The 20644-nt window shown below is 38.2% G+C and overlaps 1 protein-coding gene across 2 annotated transcripts in view; it reads left to right on the forward strand.

Annotated features, from left to right (window-relative positions):
• Positions 1-20644, forward strand: part of shank3a (SH3 and multiple ankyrin repeat domains 3a) — a 161361-nt gene that overhangs the window by 40809 nt on the left and 99908 nt on the right. For both annotated transcript variants that reach the window (XM_072385676.1, XM_072385677.1), the window contains exons 3-4: positions 1544-1747; positions 4974-5045. In XM_072385676.1, coding sequence (XP_072241777.1) covers positions 1544-1747; positions 4974-5045 — 276 coding nt within the window. The remainder of the gene's footprint in view (positions 1-1543; positions 1748-4973; positions 5046-20644) is intronic.

The following is a 20644-nucleotide window of genomic DNA, read 5'->3' on the forward strand; positions in this document are numbered from 1 at the left end:
GTTGACATGTTCAGGTTTATCTACTCACATGCAGTGAAGGGGTTTTGACGGTTCAGGCCTCTACCTCTGCATTTTTCATCAACCAGTGCTGAGTGATTTAGCGAAAGTGTGAAACTCTGACACAAAGCATTATTAATTTGATCCAGTTAACACAATAAACATTATTTTATTTTTGCCCAAACCACATAATCATATCTGTACGTTCATGGTGAAGTTTCTGTAAGCTAGCTTTGTTTTTTATTTTTGATCTCATATCACCTTATAACTGGCAGAAGTACATACCATCACATATAGTCACGCTGAAAGTTAACACCAAATGATTCAAAGATGTAAATAGTCTGAGTACTAATGTTTGAAATAAATCTGAGACCCACAGTAAGTGAATAACATTGTGAGAAATGTGCTTGTATGTTTTTTGCACCCTCGGCTACCTTTCTTTACTTTTTTTCAAACTTTTTCTTTTCATTTTTTAACTTTTTAAGCTAGGTCAACATCATTAAATGGACGCACCGCTGCGCATCTGCTAGTGGGCATCAGCATGTGGCTATTGCAGTGAGAGGATGTGATTTTTCAATAGTTGTGATTGAGTGAATAGAATAGAGTTGAGGTTCTGAGTCAATAATGCAGGCAGTAGTGAAGGATTTATAACTTGTGCCTTTTGCACTCGCTCTGCACTTTCTTTCTTTGCTTGCCATCTGTAGCACAGACTCCACATTGTGGTAACTGGAGGGAGGTGCTTAGTCTAGCCATAAGAACCATAGGATTTTCCACTCCGGAGAGACAAGTAGCATAATGCAGTGTGATGATGTCGGTGTCAGATTTAGCATGTCATACCTTTGTTGTGTCTGTAATTCATAGTAAAAAAAAAGCACCTCTGAGTTAATACCTTAAAGACAGATTTCAGTCTGTGTATAACATACTGCAGAAAGATCTTTATTAGAGTGCAGATTACATAGTGAATTCTGTTTTCCCCACAGGAATGAATACCTGAATTGTTGCATTTGTGACCGAAGACATGGAAGACAGGGATTTCTATTTGTGTCATTTGTTACATATTGGCTTGCTTAATTTTCTTTGAGTGAATAATGTGCAAATATACAGTGTATGACTGAACAACGCTTGTGAGAGTAGAATTTTTTATTTGTATTTATATTTTGATTTTGTTTACTACAGTATGGTAACTACCACTGGCCTTTAGAGCGACCTTTTGTGAAAAGTAATGGATGATGGTAAATTGCTTGCTGTACCTATGGGAATTACTTATCATGATAAAAGATCTAGCTTCCACTCGGGTTGGTTGGTATCTTCGCAAGTTCACGATGTGTCTCTTGAATGAAACTGGTCCATAGGTCCTGCTATGTTTATTTCATGCTGCATATTATACTGCATATCAACGCTTTTTTACCTAAATGTCATTGGAATGGAAATCAGTAAAATGCTACTATTTAATGTCTCAGTTATACTCAACCCAGGTGTAGCACATTACAAGCAAGAAGATGACAGATGCTTAACTTTCTTTCCTCTTTTTCTCTTGTTTCTGCAGAAATGTTTGAAATTCAATGTGGATGCTCCGATCTGGCTGTCCAAGCAAAGGATCCTGTGTACTCTCAACCAGAGCCTCAAGGATGTACTCAACTATGGCCTATTCCAGCCAGCCTACAATGGCAAGGCTGGCAAGTTTCTGGATGAGGAGAGACAGCTAAGGGAATACCCCTTCCCATCCATTGCTCCTGTTCCTTACCTCGAGGTAGGTGTGATTTATCTGTATATATGAGGTTTTAGGTGTATGAGCAGGTGAGAGTAGAAGATGGAAAAAAGAAGCCATTTCGTTAAACAACAGATTAAAAGCAAGTTACCTGTTGTTGATGCCACCGTAGAATTAATAAAACAGAAATCAGCCATGATAACATGACCTTCTGCTAAAAGAGCTCTGACCAATCAGGGCATGGACAAATAACAGCTGAGGGTGTCCTGGAGTGACTGGTATTGGGATGTTAGAAATAAATCCTTTGTGTTGTGAGGTGGGGTCTTTGTAGATTGGGCTTGTTTGCCATAGATGAGATTAGATCATGATTGTATCTGGGGTGTTTGGTGGCCAGATAAACACCCCAGACTTTGTTGCATTGTTTGAGCCATTCAAAGAAGTTCAGAGACGTTCTGTAGCCTATTCTGTAGGGAGTGGGTGGGGGAGTAAGGGCAGACACTCAATGCATACTACACTTCTTTATGAAAATTGATCAGGTGAAAGACATAACTGGGTTTGCTGGGTCACCAGTATGACCAAACCCAGTTTGACACATACCATGTAACCGTACATGTACATATACTGTAGTCACACAGTTGTAGTGAATATAGTGTAGCATTGTGGATGAAGATATCTGCATGCCCCCAGTCTTCGTCAACCATTCCAAACTGACTTTTTCTGGCCAAAAAGTCAGTTCATTATCATTTTCTAAAACAATAGCCATGGTTGTTGTTTGATAGTCATTCTTCAATATATTGTCATTGAATCATTTATGATATACTGTTTCCACACACTTTTTGAGTGTGAGTTTGTGTTGGCGTTACAGACACTCACAAGGCACACAGTATTTAGCAGCATGTTTGTGCGTATGGTTTTTAGCTGTCATGGTGTGTCTGTCAAACTTTGTAACGATTAATCTGTGCTCAATGACAGTGTGTTGTCTGCAGCAGCTGTCATCTCTCAGAGATAATTGTAGTGCTTGTCCATCACGGTTTGTGATCTGAGAGAATTGCAGGCGCATAAAATCACTTTACAGACAGAGGTGTAAAAATGTTAGATGGTTTACTGACTGGCCATTTTCGATTTAGATAATTGTGTGAGAGACGGAGTACATAATAAAGATTTATTGAAGAGTAAAAGCTTTCCTCTGACAGTAATTTTTTCAAGCATTCCAGTTTGAAAAAAGCCTTGCTGCTTAGCTGGACTCTGCAAAGGAAATGATTAGGTTTAATTACTCTGACTAAGGATCAACATCGATGACATTGTCATTTCAAACGGTATCACCATACTATTGTGAAAATAGGGAACATGGGTGCAGCTCGTGTAATCTTACGTCAATAAAACGGCTATGGCTCACAGTATTTACTGGCACATGGCACTTAAAGGACAATTAATCTGGATTCAGAACTGTATCATGATGTCCATCCAACAATTCTCGTTGAGTCATTAGGATTGCTCTTCCTTAGCTTATAATTTCGCTGGTTACTGGTGACTCTGCCCAGCATGTGGATTGTTTTTGTGTGTGTGCTACTACTCTGTCAGAGAAATATGCGTGCCATTGATTGACCATAAGTTGTTCCCTCTGGCTTGGAGTGAGAAGAAATGATTGACAGGTTTGGATTAGCAGCTCAAGATCTCTTCCTATTTCTTGGATTTACCCAGTTTGGCGAAGACCAAATGCTAATTGGGGAAAAATGCTCAGGCACAAACAAACATTGCAAGTGTGTGCACAAGTAAAGCAAGCCACAGCAACACAGAGAAATGTGTCCTTAGACTTGGCCAGTGAAACACTGGGACATTTTCATGGCATTGCAGAATTTAAATTTTCATAGAAACTAGTTATCAATGTGCAGTTTTAAACACACCTTTTACATAATGTCGATCTTAAGAAGTTGTACGTTTTTGATGAGGGTTAGTTGAGAGAGTTTAGATTTGGATTAGTTAATAATGGTGATAACCACTGTTGTGACTCCATGTTGGCACAACTTTGATTGTTTGGCCTGGTAAAGCCAGATAACAAGAAAAATACCATGGTTACCGTATTGTTAATTTGCTTCATAGCGCAGGCCCTCAGAGCTCCTCGGTGCAGAAGGAGAAATGCTACTGAAATTTTATGCAGTAATGAAGGCTTGGGTGCTTTTGGTGGTCTTTTTGGATATCCGTTATAAGTAATAATACACAATACTGCCTTTTTCTCACAGTTCTTTGTGAGCATTGTTTGGGCTGGGTTTTTGGGGTGCAATACTCTAGAAAAATGATTAAAATGGAATAGCATACAAATATGAATACATATATGAATACAACATGCATTTCATTTCATGCAATCAAGTAATACATACTTTTTTTTTTGTTCTAACAAAACTAATACAGCTACTGTAGTTGCTTTTTGTCTCAGTGACCTTCCTGTTACCTTCCTGTTAAAGGGATAGGTAGATCACTTTGTATGTAAATATACTCTGCTCATTGCAGCAGGAGGACATTTAGGAATAGGACCGATGCTGTAATTCTCAGCCTCATGTTTTCAGAACTTTGATGACAGAAATATAAATGCAGATAATTTTCCATACCTTTCCATTGACCTTTTAAGTATGTCTTATGTGCCGTGTTGCTGGAAGCAGCACCGCCACCCAGCAAGAAGGTTCTTGGTTTGAACCTCAGCCGGGGCTTTTCTGTGTAAATGTGTTTTCTCTGGGAGCTCTAAATGACCTTTTACAGCTTGAGAAACCTGTTACATTAAAGGTGAGGAAATGGGAAAAGTGAATACAGTTGTTGTTTTCAAACCTTTATGCTGTGCTTTTTCTAGCACTGTTGTTTAGTTGAAATTGGAAACATCTCTTTCTTTGTTGTTACTGTTGTTTTAGAAATTTCTGTTTAACAGTCAAGCTTTGACGAGTTGTGAATAGATTTTCATGCAGGATTATTATGTGAAGGTGATGAGCAGGGATGCTGGAAAGAAATGGCTTCGTGGGGAGATATTTGGCCCTCCAGATGAGACTGAAATATCAAATGAGTTGAAACATTTTTATCATTCCTGCATCCACCCTCTAACCTTCGCTCTCTCATAGGACAAGCTAATTGAGAAGCAATTGTTTTTACAGCTTTGTGTGAGAAGCTGATTCTGCATGGCAAATTGATTTTCAATGAGTTTGATTGAAACTATTTTTTATTATATTTTTTACTCTCAAGACACAAGCACACTGAGCCTACATCGTATGTTCTTTTGTTTCAGTTCCGCTATAAAAGACGTGTCTACACTCAGACTTACTTGGATGAAAAGCAGTTGTCTAAGCTCCATACCAAGGTAAGACTAAATCACTGTAAATTCACGTTTGTTGTTTTGTGAAACCATGTGAACTAAGTGGTTAAAAACACACGTAAAACAGCACGTAAAACACTGTTCATATGAAAGATGGCATGATAATTCAGTGAGGTGCTAGGCCCCTACAACACTGAAGGAATGTATTATTATTATTATAATTATGTCTGTTGGTTTGATAGTGATAGTAGTGAAGAGTGCTGCCTGGGATATTGGTTCACTTTTATAAGCGTTCAGTTGGGCTGATAGCTGTTAACAGTAAAGGCTAAAGGGTCTGACTGACATCATTTTCATATTCAAACCCTCGTTGACCCCATGCGCTCGTTCCAACTTATATTTGAATATGGGCAGTACTTGTCTGATCCCGGAAGACGGTATTTAAGATAGTAAATAGCTCTAGAAAATTTCATTTCAAGAAAAACTCATTTCTGAAATTGTGACTTCTTTACTGTAAAGGGTGTGAAATATTAGGAAGTCCATACATTTGAATTCCCAGTTTTTCAGTCAGGTAGACTTTATGCCTCCAGATGACTTGAAGCATATTCCTTGCCTCTCATTTGTAATAAACTGTTGAATATTTGCATCAAAGCATTTTAGTTGTGTTACTTTTTTCTTTCTTTAAAGAGGGCTACAGTAAAAGCTCTGTTCTCATGTGTGATTGAATTATTCCGCTTCAAGAGCTTCTAAGAGCCTTGTATAAAGACAATCTGTGCTATCACACAAATCTTGCATGTGTGATATATTGTGATTTTGGTTTTACTTATTTACAGTGCGGTGTATCAGCCTTGTCTTTTCCTGCTCTTGTCAGATGACTTTTTTCAAAATATTAAGCAGGTACTACTCTAAATCTTTAAAATACGTAAGTTCATGTCAACCTATAACTTAGGAATAAACTGGGACTATACAGGATGTAGATAATAATGACATAGCTCTTTGGTGCATGCATATTAACAAATTATTCATCTTCGAATTTGTGAAAGGAACATTTGCGTGTTATTATTTGGATGTAAGAAATTAGCAGAAGGCCAGGCAGCTACAGTAAAACTCAGACTTTACTTAGTTAATCAGCAGGCTTAGAGACAGAAATGAAGAGTGAGTCCAAACTGGTAAACAAATCCATAAGCCTGATTCTGGATTTGGTTTTGGAAGGAAGGTGGTCAGAAATGCACAGACAGAGATGCTGAAAACAATGTTGTGAGCAGCTCACTAAGTCTGCAAAGCCATCTAGAAAATCTGGCAGACTATGCACATGGAACTTTCTCACAGCACACATTTTAATTTGTCACAGTGGGAAAAGCACAGATGGAATTAATAACACTAATGATGGCTTAGTTGCCAGCAGTGTCCCACTAAACTATGACAGTGAACCAGCATGCACAACAGAAGGATTAAAATGCGACCATTATTATTTTAAATGACATGCTAAAATATCTTATAAATATATGTTTGAAATTCAAACCCAGGTAGAGATATTTGGTGGCTATATCCATAAATTTGCAGGACTGATGTTACAAGAGACATCAGTAAGATCATAGTAATCTAGATTGTTTTTGATTGCATGTTCATAAGAGGGTGTAATAACTGTAATCTATTTGCATGAAACCCAGATGGCAGGATTGTATGAACTCTGTCTTTTTGTGGGTTTTTATGGGTAGAAACTAGAAAATTACAGGAGAGCAGTTGTTGAATAGAATTGTTTAAAATGAAGTTTTGATATTTTTTTCAGCATCTCTTTTCTCAATTGGTAATATCAAAAGCCAGTTTTACCTTAACTTGATCTACTGTTTTGTAATAAAACTTTGAACACTTTGCCTCACTTATTAATGCTGTGAAAAAGAAACCATTAAGTAAAATGATGGATTAAGCCACTTTTCCTCCTCATGTGTGAACAATGTTCATGCGCGCCTCTCTTCCGGTTTATAGACTGAAGCTTGCAAGGACTGTTTAACAGTTTATTGCCGACCTAGTCTCATAGTGAGCTTCATGGCTATCCCATGAAAGAGTTGCTTTCACGACATTAGGTGCAGAATCTTTAAAGAAAACAGTACTTATATACCTGACATAATACTGATATAAAGCTGTACTTAAGTGAGCTGGTTATGTCTAGCAGAAATGTTGCATAGACCTTTATTTATTAGAGTCAAATTCCTTTTGGAAGTTTTCAACAATAAATTGAATATAAGGGGAGTAGACAGCAAAATGCAGCATATCAAAATCTGTCAGGGGATTCTGTTTTGGGGTTTGGCAACAACAGACTGGTCACAAACATGAACAGAGGGAATATCATGTGTGTGTTGGACATTTAGATTATGATTGAAATGGACTGATTAGATAGATGGGGAACTGTGAGTTTCTCTGGTTTATTCCCCATTGACAGTAAATGGTTTTGTGCTGTTTACTTCTGATAAGAAAGAAAGAATGGGAAATAGTGAATGAGATTTGGATGCTGAAAACCAGCAATGACAGAGGGATGAGTCATGCTTTCAAATATTTCTCTAACCCCTCTGAAGCCTACTGCTTCTGTCTGCCACTGTTCTACTTTGATATGGCAAAGTGTGAGTGAGCGGTTAACTGGCATGCGCAACCAAGACCAGTTTCTGCCCTGATGCAATTTCAGGGGTAATTCAAAGCAATAAATCATTTATACAGATAGAATTTGTTAACGTCCCGGCTTGTATCTAAGTAAAAGTGGAACCTGTAAAATGAAAATAAAAGTGTGTATCCCTGCAACTAAAATTGTCCCACAGAGGGGAAACTTAAATGCGTGAATGTGCTGCTAAAAGCACCGTGTTCTTTTAGCTACTTATGTTCTAAAACAGTGTAATCCACGACAGACACCGCAGTAGAGTGGATAACAGAGGCAGTTCAGTTCAACAAGTTCCAGACATAATCATTATCATATTATGTTTTTGACTGTCTTCAAACACAAAGTTTGCTGACACATATATACAGTAGGGTGTGGCAATCTAGCTGAGAGATTATGTGAGCATCTTTGAGAGTTGCATCACTATGATCTAAATCACTACTGTCCCATCAGGTGTAGCTGATCTTATGTGACTGCATGATGCATTATGATTAGTTGTAATTTTGACACTGATAAGGACTCAGAATTGTATTAAAGTGGTCACTCATGACTGTTTAAGTTTTCTTTTTGAAGAAGTATTAATATCCTCCATTTGTTGTTGTGTACATTTGTGTTATTATCGTGTAAATAACTAATGAATTTCATATTTGCTCTTGTTGCGTAATGACTTAAGGAGTCAAGAGGGAAAGTCTGTATTAGCTGGCTCTTGCTGCCTTGGCACTCACTATGTTCTTCCCACAGCCAGCAGCTGCCATTCAAAGCAGAGGTCAAGCATTAGCCTACTTTGCCATCATAGAGTTTATTCGCTGCAGGCGAAAGTTTAAAATTAGGTCATAGTTGATAGGATTTTCCCATTTATTTTTCCCTTTGCCTGACTGAACCCGACCTTGTCACCCTTTAACTGTCCTGGTTACCCATGCATGGTTGCTTCATGGAAAATTTACATAGTATACAAAAAGAAAAAAAGAAAATGTATATATATAAAAGGATGCATATGTGTGGATGTTTGTTACAGGCAGTTGGCCATGTGATAGGCATGCCTGTAGCACAGATGTCTTTAGTATGAGCGATGGCTTCATGTCAATTAAAAATACTGTTTTTCTGTTGGTCGTCTTTTAGATAATTAAATGCTTTATTCAAATTGACTTAGTAATTGTTTACCGTGCAGAAACTTCACTTTCTCCTTGAACTTCTTCAGCAAAGTCTTTGTTTACAGTATTAAGGGCAATAAGCAGCTCCTGACAGCACTCAGATTGTGTTTTTTAATAGGAGCAGAGTAATAATGCCTTAGTTTACCCCGGGGATCCATTGGTGCAGATGGGTGTGATTTTGTGAGGAAGTCTTAGACATAGACAGTCAATGGAAGATGTTTACAGCATATTTGCAGCATATTATGTACTTATAAAAACTTAGGTATATATGTGTATATATATATATATATACATATATACCTAAGTTATACATTACCATGTATAGAAGGGAGAAGATAAAGGAAAGCTTGAGGCCAAACACTATTAGAGGGCATTTAGTTATGCACTATTTAATAATGTGGTCACGGATGCCACAGAGCACAATCACAGAGCGAGAGCATGTCTTATGAGCTCTTATCTTGAATGAACTGTGAAATCACTTGCAGTTTGAAAGTACAGATTGGGCTTGCGCTTTGGATAAAAATGAACTGTATTGTGTTGTCTATCGACGTGGGAGAGAATAATTCACAAGACTCCACATAAATGTACAGCAGAGTAATGTTATTCCTCCTACACTGAGATTTTGTATTATTGTTAACAGCTTATTGTGTTTATGAATGGAAATTCTTGCATTATTTTCAATTTTTGATGAAACTCCACAAAGAATGTAGCTCATTGTAGGTTTTACTATGTTCCAGATGGAGTTTTATTGCAGTCGCTCCCAACATAACAGCTGATGTGTGTTTCCTTCATAGACACAGACACGAGTTCATGCAAACACATATACGGACAGACACGCAGCTGCCTGGCACAGGATGAGCAGACATTACCAGAGGGGAATCCCTCTCACACAAAGCTCCCTTAGGTATAATCCCCCAAAAGGAAGAGAGTTGTTGTGCTTTGAAGAAAGTAGAGACATATCTGGGTAGACACAAAAACACTCACTACTTGTTCAAGTATGCACACTCACTCTCAAAGATACAAAAAAGAACATACACAGACATGAAAATTGTGATTTTTTTTTAAGTTAAGGAGAGTTTGGCTGAAATTGTCTGAGGTGATTCTAATGCGAGATGTTGTGTTCATTTGTTTTTAATGCCTGATAAACCACACATACTGAACATATGTGGAACTGTGTAAGTGGAGTCATTTGGACAAATAGTTTGTGCATTTATTACTTACATTTTTGTAAGCACTAAGGTACGAAAACAAAATCATGAGAAGTCATAAAACCCCCAATGTTCTAACTTTAGTTTAAGCACACTGTTGGGATAACACCAGTGTACTACCAAATTTCTGCGTACATTCCTCTCATTCTTCTCTGTATTTCCTTTCACTTTGGATATCCATGTCCTCAGTTGATGAAACACCCCACCCACTCTCCCTCTTTTGGTTTTCCCTCCCTCTGTCTTACATTTCCTCTCCTCCCTGCTGTGTAGCTCCCTCTCTCTCTCCACTCTATGTTCTCTCCAGCATCCCGCAGAAACCCCCCTTACCATCTCTGTCTGTCCGTGCATGCACATGGGTTAGTGTGTGTGCAATGGTTTGGTTGGAAGTTTGTGTGAATGAACACGTGAGTGTGCACTTGCTACTTTGACTAGACGAAAGGTAGTGAAAGAGTAGGCGAAAAAGAAGAAGAGAGTAGAGGAGGGAGAGGGGGGCTGGATATGGCCATGTGGAGGATGTTGTGGCATTCGAATTGTAGCTGACCTATGGAACTACATGTGTGACGGGGGAGTGTGCCCTTGTGTGTGTGAGATGGGATCCGTTCTGGGCAGAAGAAAACGATCTGAGAAGAAGGAAAGAAAATCTCAAGAAGCCCGCAAGGCCAGGATCAATAGTAAGGTACCCCGATTGTTCTCATCATCTCTGCCATTGACTTTAGCCATTTATTCATGTGTAAACACATCTTTTTCTTCCTGTTTTGCTGTGTTTCATTCTCTCTATCTCCACTTATTCACAGACACTCTTCAACCCATCGCTGACACTACCTGTCTATGCTCTCTCTCTTTCTCTGTTCATTTTGTTCTGTCGTTATGCTCTGCTGCGTGTTGGCTGTGAGGAGCTGGTGCAGTCTTATCTCAAACCTTGACAGAATGCTAATGTTTTTCTGTGCCCTGGCTCAGTAACTCACTGTATTCTTGCATCTGTGGGTGTGTTTTCTGTATGTTTTGGAGTGCCTGACATGTCGTGTAACGTTTGTGCTTGGCTGTGCCCACTGCCATTGAAGGTGTTTTAGGGTTTCTGAGTGACCAAGGCCAACTTTTTTTGTATGCACGTGTGTTTGTAGGTGACAGTGTAGTACACAGATGTGTGTATATGCGCAGTAACCATCACAGTAGTACTGTGTAGTTGTTGTGACCGCTACACTTGGTATTTCTCTGTGAACATTTGCTGAGAGTCTAGGAACTGTCAGTGAAAGACATCTGTCAATGCAGGATGGCTTACACGAGCTACTTCACATCTGTGCAGCCTGACTTGTGCTTCCATCTCTCCATTTGGTCAATTATTGATTTAGTATGTCTAAATGTATGGGCTATATTCTGACTAGAACTTAACACTGTGTCTTTTCTGTTTTTTTGATATGCTTAGAGATGCCATTCATTTTCATACCAAACATTTTAAACTACAAATTATGTATTAAGTATTAATGGTATTCTTAACTAACAATACAAATGCTGAATTGTTTGTATCATCAACATGTTCTGCTGAATGTCTAGATCGTACATATGATTTTCTCTTTCAAATAACTGTAGCCTTTCTCATTTATTCTTCGTCACCACAAGAGTCCATCACCTTCCATCTCATTTTTTTAAATTTAAACCGAGTTGTGATATGTATTTAAAAGAGCTACTGAGAGCGATGAGATGCTTTAGAAAAAAGGAATTGATTTTGTGTTGTTGAATATAGTTTGAAACCAGGCCATGAAGAATTTATAGCCCCAAGCTGTTCATATTACACTCAATAACCTTTGTGTAGTTTCTGTGTGTGGAGGTACCTCTAATGTTAATATTCTGTTTTTGTTATTGTAGGAAACCATTTTACTGTAGTCATCTATAGCATGTACAGTATGAAGTGTCCTCTTTGAAGGGCTCACTGAGATCTGACCTGTAATGTCACATGAAAAAATGGCCTGAAAACATTTCTGTCTCTAATGTGGGAAATGATTTAGTGACATGTGATAGTAAAGAGACCATTTTCCAGTTTGACATTGAGTTACTCTTCCACACAGTTTGGATGATGAGGTCACCTCCATATTCTCCACTCCATGCACTGTGGCTCATATTGAATAAATCTCTCTTGGTACATAGGGGGGCGCAGCCTTCACAGCCCTACATGTACACTGTTGGAATGGAAAGTACATCTTTTTTAAATGAATCTGCCAAAATGGACAAATACGCAGAAAAATAAGTCTGTGCATGTGTCTGAGATCGAAAATGATATTTTAAACAGCATCACTGACTCAAAAACATATTGAAAATCATCTATGTACTTAAGTTGATCAAAGCAGAGCTTGCTCTTCAGTCAAGACGTGGATACGATTTGTTGAAAGCATAATTCTAGGCCGCACTGTGAGATGTTTGTAAATAGGATGCCAAAGGCAAAAAGTACAATAGAGATGTAATAATCACCAGGCTGCATAAATACACTTCCTGTATACCTCCTGCCTCAGCCTGGAATGTGATGGCTGCCCTCTTCTATTCCCCCTCTGGAGCCCATGGCCATGTTTGCAGCCAAGGTTCAAATGTAGGCGAATATCCTTTTGCAATATTTTCAGCTTTATTTTGACATAAGTTCTACTTGGCTGAGCTGCAGCTTACCTCTGTTTAGTCGTATTTCGTCCTCCAGCTCTGTCCGCCTGCTGTCAGCCACTGTGTCCTAGTGTCAGTTTGAAAGCACATGACTGGACCTGATTCAGCCCTTTCTTTCTCTGGACTCTTTGATTCTGATGACAGCAGGCATTCCTGTCATCCTCTCTAACCACCCTGCTTACAAACACAAACACACAAAATGACAGTCATGTATCCAAATGACAGAGGCGCTTTGCTCTCATATTTCATGTGACAAGATTTTGTGAATAAGAATTTTTTTGCTGACTTTGTCATTACTTAAGCTATAGTATATTTTGCACCCCATCTACTTCTTTCAGTTGCATCTGGCAAATAACATAACATAATCAACCTCTCCGTCGACCATCTGGGAGCTTGGTGTGTTGATAGCTGTTACATTAGTGTTGCAAACAGTTATATGTGTGCCAGAATATGTCTGGATGCAGCATTTCACCTTTGTTTGCCACATTTGTTTACGTTACATTCGGTACAACTGATTATTTGCACATTGTAGTGTGCGTCTCTTGGTTTTAATCAAACAACACTTTACTTTGATACAGATCAGATTTTACCTGTGGGTGCAGCTCCATCTGGTAATGAACACAAACTTGTACACACATTTGTCTCTTTGTTTATTCATATTCTTTCCTTTTGAATATTTTTCAAGTATTGATTGGCAAAGACCCCAGAGCTTAATTATTGTGACTGAAGAGACAATGCTTTACAAATATATGCTGCCATTGTGGCCAGCAGTAAGGATGAAGTTGGTTGTGGTTGAGTGTACAGCAGAATGTGTTGTGCAGAGCCATACAATAAGCCTTTGCTGTGCAAGCTTGTGTGTGTGTGTTGATGAGTGGGAAAGAGGCTGTGGCTTTACCCTGCTTTGTTCCAGCCTTTAGCCAACCCTTTTAGAAAGCTCTCACTGTTCTGCCTGCCCAAACTGTACTTCGTAAGGGTAAAACTAGCTATACACCAACCTAAATTATTTTGAAAAAGATTACTCAGGAGGCACCATGCTGTCACATTCAGAGAAAGCTACCAGGAGTCGGGCTACAGAGGTTAGTCACACATCGCTGCTATTGCTCATGAGACAGGCACTTAATGCTGTCATGGTGGGAAAATGCAGGTACCACCCTGACATTTTCCTTGTAAAGATGTCCGTAATGTGTAGCAACATGTACTACAGTAGTTTTGTAATGTGGACAATTTATGGACCTCAAGCTTTACATTTGTGGTCAGGCATGTGGCTTGACATTTGCTATTTTACAACTAAATATTTTTCATACATCAGTAATTACAGATATAATACACAGAGTACATTTGATAGCTACTACATAATCACTGCCCATACTGAAGGACAAATATGCACATTTAACCTGATTTAACATAGTATAAAAGTAGTAGGTCACCTAACTGAGTAACCATACTGGCATGTGCATGTTCTTCCAGCTGTCAGCAACAGTGTTGTGTCTAGATAAAGGCATATCAGTGAAAAGATCATGGCACCTAGTAACAAACTAGAAAGGTCAGTCTAATCACAATTAAAGGACCTAAACGTAAGACAAACACAGAAGAGAACAAGTTATTTAGAATAAATATTCTGATTATTATGATAATGACTTTGCCACATTTGAATGAAGCAAGCTGTGAGAGGGGATTGAGCTTTTGCTAAACCTTCACTATAGAGTTGTAAAAGTGATTTTGTGCTATACAGAAACATTTACCTGGTATGATATGTTTGCTGTTGCTATAGTAACAGCACCCCATCACTGACTCTGAGTGTGGGCTTTCTACTCTACTCATACATCATGATTACAATGTGTGTGTTTAAAGTGCTAAATAATGAATCGCTAAGTGTTGTTTTATATGTGTGTGTCTTTGTGTCTGTGTGTGTGTCTAAACACAAGTGTGAATAAATCCAATAAATTTCATCCTGAAGCTTAAGGGTGTATCCATTTACTAAGCGATTTATTTTGCTACTATACAGTAAAGGTTGAAGATTCCCTCACAGAAAATGCTTTTTATTGGAATTAAATCCTCACTATATATTGTTTTTGGGGTTTTTTTGTGGGTGAGAGCCTTGCAAATATGTTATTTTTACATATAGATATTTGGATATCATCCGCTATTGTTCTCTCAGACAAATATACTGTGGACTGAGGCCCAAACAGACATACAAACAGAAAACAATTACCTCCACAGATAAGACAGAAGAAAGAACTGCCAGACATGAGGTGTTGTGCAGCAGCTTAATGTCTCCAGGGTGCTTAAACACCCACATTTAACAGAGAGAGTTAATTAATATGTTCTTTTAATGGGTAATAGGATTGGAAAACCAGTATTATTCTTTTTATGTAGTACACCAATGAAAATCTTTTTTTTAGAATTAAAAGAATCCACTGAAAGCTAAAAAAGTGTCTTTTCAAAGTTTTCCTTTCATAGAGGATTCCAGTAAGGATTTACATTCACTGAAAAGAAAGTCCCGCAGTGTTCATGTACGCTTTTTAACCCATTTTCATGCTGCTTCTATGTTGACCGTCCATATAATCAGTTACAATTATTGTAAAAATGCCAAAACAATTAAACGGCCTCAGTTTGTTTTTATCCCTTTACCAGAGATGCTTACACTACATTTATTGCTCAAAACTGATTTAAGATGTTGTATTCAGGACTATTTTGCAGTGCAGCAACCTATACTAATTTTAGAGCCATCTACAGGGTTTGATGCTGCCAGTGAAACGTGTTTCTTGTAGATTTGTGTCCATTTTATAAATCCTAAAACAGAACAGATTGTCACGTGTAATACTTTTATAAAGATAAAGATTTAAAGATCTTTACTACTACGTTAGAAGGCATAATATCCGAAAAAAATGGAATTTTGGATTTGTTTCTGCAAAAAAATTAGGAATGATTGATTGCTTCTTGTGTTTCAATATAAATAAAAAATAAAAGTGAGCAAATTCTGATATCTGATATGGACGGTTCCTGGTGCAAATCCCAACTGGGGTGTTTCTGTATTGAGTTTGCATGTTCTCCACACAAGGCTAATTGGTGATTTTACATTGACCCTACGAGTGAGTTTGAGCATGTATGGTTGTTTGTCTCTGTGTGGCCCTGTGATGGACTGGCAACTTGTCCAGGGTGTACCCCAACCCTCGCCCTGTGGCAGCTCAGATAGGCTCCAGCCCACCGTGACCCTGCATTGGATTAAGTTGGCATTGAAAATGGATGGATGGATGTACCTTATTAGGTTTTGATGGGTTGTACAGATATCTGTAAAGACTGACCTGTTTGCACACTACCTGCCAGTCTCCCTGTTTTTGCAAACCTGACAGTTATGCTGTGCATGATCAAACAAAGTGCCCATCTCACTAGGCATTGTCATATGAATTTTGGCATCATAATTGACATGAATTTCTATGGTTGTAATGGTACACAGAAGTCACTGTTGTGTACCCGTTTTGTAATAGTTTTGGGGATACAGTTTGATATAAATTTGATACAATGGAAAAGCAACAAATCCCAATTGCTAGTTATAAGAAGGTTAGGAAGAAGAAGGCAGTATTATTTGACAAGAACATCCATCCATCCATTTTCTATAATCCAACTTAAGGGTCGCACGGGGGCCTGGAGCCTATCCCAGCTGTCATTGGGCGAGAGGCAGGGTACACCCTGGGCAGGTTGCCAGTCCATTACAGGGCCACACAGAGGCAAACAAGACACACAACCATCCATGCTCACACTCACGCCTTGGGACAATTTAGAGTCACCAATTATATTGACATGCATGTTTTTGGACGGTGGGAGGAAGCTGGAGTACCCGGAGAGAACACACGCATACACAGGGAGAACATGCAAACTCCACACAGAAAGGCCCCACCTAGAACCTTCTCACTGTGAGGCGATGGTGCTAACCACCACAGCACAGTGCAGCCCCACAGTGAACTGCCAACACAGTGTCCCACTAGCTATTATTTTTCATTAGCCATGGCTGATGTCAAACAAAATTGTTCAGGATACTCCAAAAATGGAAAATCGTGACTTTTTGTGATGATAAATAATAACATTAAATGTCTGTTCATTCGGGCTGGGGCTGATGCAAAGTAAAAGGCAAATTAATAACATGTCCCAGAGTGAAAATCAAAAACGAACAAGATGTTAAAGATGTGTCCCCAGATCAATGTATGACATTTTTGATCATTTAGGCCTCTATTCAAGATTCATTCCATTGGCATGTCTTTCCAGCCTTCTGTTGGTAGTGAGTACAGATCTGATGGCTGTGTCACCTGCAGTTGAGAAAACCCTCTCACTTGCAGGTTTGGATAGGTATGCTGTTGGCAACTCATGTTAAATCACTGCTCACTTGTGTCTGTACAGGGTAGGGACCATGAACAGGGTCATGTGAGCAAGTGATGAACATCCTAATGTGTTTCGAACACTTGGACGATGTCATCTGATATATGTTAAGATGTTAAATGTATTTTAACTCCAATAACACGCTCGCATACCATCACTCACAACTGTAGGACGCTAAGAAAGAGCTGCAGTTTTGCCACCCAACTTTCAATGGCACTTTGCACTCTACTCTCCTCAACCATCCAGAGATCAGCAGTGGAAGAGGAAGCACCAGAACCTTATTTCAGAGCACCAGAGCAGTAATGACACCCTCATCTTCAGAGGTTTGTGTTTTATGACGAATTCGAAAAGTAAGAAAAAAAAAAGAAAATGCAACACATTTTTTTCCCACTTTCTGTGGAATAATTTCCATATTTGGATTTATTACAGTAGCTGCTTGACGTTTTACTTAGAATAAAATTAATACTAAGTACTTCCATATTGTGTGACATAATTAACCATATTCCTGCATGAAAGTGACTTTTGACACAAACGCAGACTCATTTGAAATGCTTTTTGTATTGAGAAAAACAAGTATTTGTCTGAATATATGATCATTCAAACACTCACACACATGCTTTTGGGCTTTTGTCACACCCCAGTTCCCACTACTACTTGTAACACTATCGGTAATATTCTAAGAAATCAAGAAGACTCTTATCTGCTGTCATGATTGTTATATCTGAAAAATAAAGAAAGAGGATGAAGTAAAATAAGTCTTCACCTTTTTTTCTCTTCTGATACATGAACCTATCTCCTCAGAAGTGGGTAACTGGTTAGTAACAGCTCTGTAACCCTCACCTAGTAATGGTTTTGTGTTGGATCTAAAACTGAGAAATTCTGGAATGAAATAAAGAAAATTAAACAGCACAATGGCCACAGAAGAGAAAGTCTTGTTCAGTGTGCAAGAAGTGGCAATACTGTATTAAGATGAACCCTTGGAAAATTCCCTCTACGATCAGCAATGCACCTTTTCTTTTCTTCTTACATTCATTCATTTTTACTAACTTTCAGTTCATTTTTGTTTGCGTCTCAGGACAGTGGCTCAGTTTTTCCGACATAAATGGAATCCTCACGGGTTTCTTTCATTAATCACACTGACTGAAAAGAAAAGTTACCAAACCAAACTTGAACTCGTTCCAAAGGGCATCTGACTGTAGAATTTCTCCTCAAATAGACTCTTCTATATGGAAGCGTATTGCATTCACTTGGAAAAAAAAGGAAACTCCAGTTTTTCTGAGTAATTTATTTTTTGCTTTGTTTTTCGGGGTAATTATTTCTGTTTTTCTGAGTAACTTGTTTTTTGCTTTGTTTTTCTGAGTAATTAAAAAAAAAAATTTCCCCAGAATAATTTTCTTCGATTCATTCCTTTATAGAGAGCTCGATTTAATGGAAGCAAACATGACTGGCTTGTTTAGTTTAACCAAGTTTTACTTTGGTCTGGGTTTAACAACCCCAATTTGTGTGTCTCGTAGTAGTCTCCCACACTAACATCCTCATCAACTTGTGCTTCCTGAAAGTTAACTATATTGCGACTGAACTCTTCCCACTTTCTCATTGTTGACTTTTCATTAGGGAGGAACAGTTTTTTAGCTTGAATCTCAGAATCTCAGTGTTAGTGGCATTCTTGTTCATATCAAGAACTCTGGTTCCTCCACCACTACGTTTTCTAACCTGTCTGTTGTCATGTACGGTAAAAAGTTGAAGATGGGGCATGTATGTGCGGGGTAGGAGTCACCATAGATCCACAGGCGTCACTTGCAGGTTGGTTGTTCTCGAGGGATTTTGAAGTATCTCGATAATTCAGGAAAAAATTACCTCGAAAAACAGAAAAAAAATTACCTCGAAAAACAGAAAAATAATTCCTCCGAAAAACAGAAATAATTACCCAGAAAAAACAGATTTTCTTCTTTTTTTTTCAAGTGAATGCAATACGCTTCCGTACTTCTATGATTGTTTAATAATAATACATTTAAGCTAGCATAATGTGATATCTGCATCAGTAGATGACAGTACACCTCAGTAACTGCATTGTACCGCATATGAACAAGCAAAGATATTAGAAAATAAAAAAGCTGTAAATAGAAAGGTGCTTTGTCTTATTGTCATTTCTTCTCACCCATTTTCTCCTTCTTTACCATGTATGGTACTATTTTATCCAGTGCTTTCCTTCACATGGCCCATTTTTTGTGTGCTTCTGCCACTTATCACCATGTTACATTTTTAATGGGAACATGCTTCGAGACCCTCATATTCTGCAAATAGATCCATGAATTATTAAAAAAAACTGACAAATAAAAACTAGCTAAGCCAATTGACTTTTCTTCTGACTGACAGAGGTGAAAAAACATGAGGTTCTGTTTTTTGGAGAACCTGGGTCAAAAGGTAGATGCGATGGAGCGACGACTACTTTACAATACTGTTTTTATTCTGTTTGCTATGATTTTGTCAATGACTTGAGATGCATCTTAGTATTCTTAATGATGCTGTATATTTTCATCTTCCACTGAAGTAATAAACTGAATCCTGCTCTTTATGTTCACTAGGGCATTTGAATAAATTACTCCATATGTATACGACATTATGGGAAAACCCATTTCTCTCTGACACACAAATATGAAGAGAAAAAAAATCACTCTAAGTTTGAGAAATGTTCTTTTGTTGATCTGCATGACTAAACACAGTGGTATATCTCCATCTTGAAACTATAAAAATGACCCTTCTGATTCAAAATCTACATGTATCTAACACTAGGTTTTTCTTGCTCAGTTTCTGTGTCTAATTAAAATGCATCGCCCCTGCAGCAGGACAGCTTCTGTATGAGGCATCTGGGAGATTGGGGGTGGGGGTCAAGGCCTATCTGATCTTGATCCATACTTTATATAAGCGACTGTCAACAAAAAGTAGATAGAGAGAGAAAAGGCAGTGTCTTTAATGTGTGAATGTGAAACCACGGTTTGTGTTTCATTTCATGAAACATCAGGCAGCCAATGCTTTTGCTTTTTGTGCTTTTTTTGCATGGTAATGCACTTAATTTCCTTCATATTCTTTGAAAAAAAGGTACTTACAAGCAATTAATTAAATTAAATAAAGCAGTTTAAGCTGTCTCACTCAATAACTGGTCTTGTTGACACCATTGGGTCTGATTTATCAGTCATGAATATTTCCTCTATCACTGTCACTCAGGTTGAATAAAGAAGACAACCTCATGCCAACAAGGTATATCCGATTAATTGGAAATTCAAAGAAGGCAAATTTTCTGGACAAAGACAAAGTAAGATCAGTTAGATTTTCAGTATACTTTGATGCAAACCATCAGAGATTCCTTTTTAATTGGCAACATTGACAACAAGAGGCCATTGGTCTTTTCTTCATTTAAAAAAACTTTTAACACTATGCTTTATGCCAAATGAAGGCACTGGTAGTAGACTATTATGCCAATGTTAGAATTTATTTGACTGTAGCCATCCACTCGTCCTTGTGATACATGGTCAGCAATGCTGCTGGTATTGAGAGAGTTACTGAAATTAGGATTACATTGGTCCTACATTCCCTCCCAACTGTTTACGTTGTGTTCCCATCATC

Source organism: Leuresthes tenuis, unplaced genomic scaffold (genome assembly GCF_036924035.1).
Source record: "Leuresthes tenuis unplaced genomic scaffold, fLeuTen1.0.hap1 SCAF_5, whole genome shotgun sequence".
In the NCBI taxonomy this organism is placed as follows: Eukaryota; Metazoa; Chordata; class Actinopteri; order Atheriniformes; family Atherinopsidae; genus Leuresthes; species Leuresthes tenuis.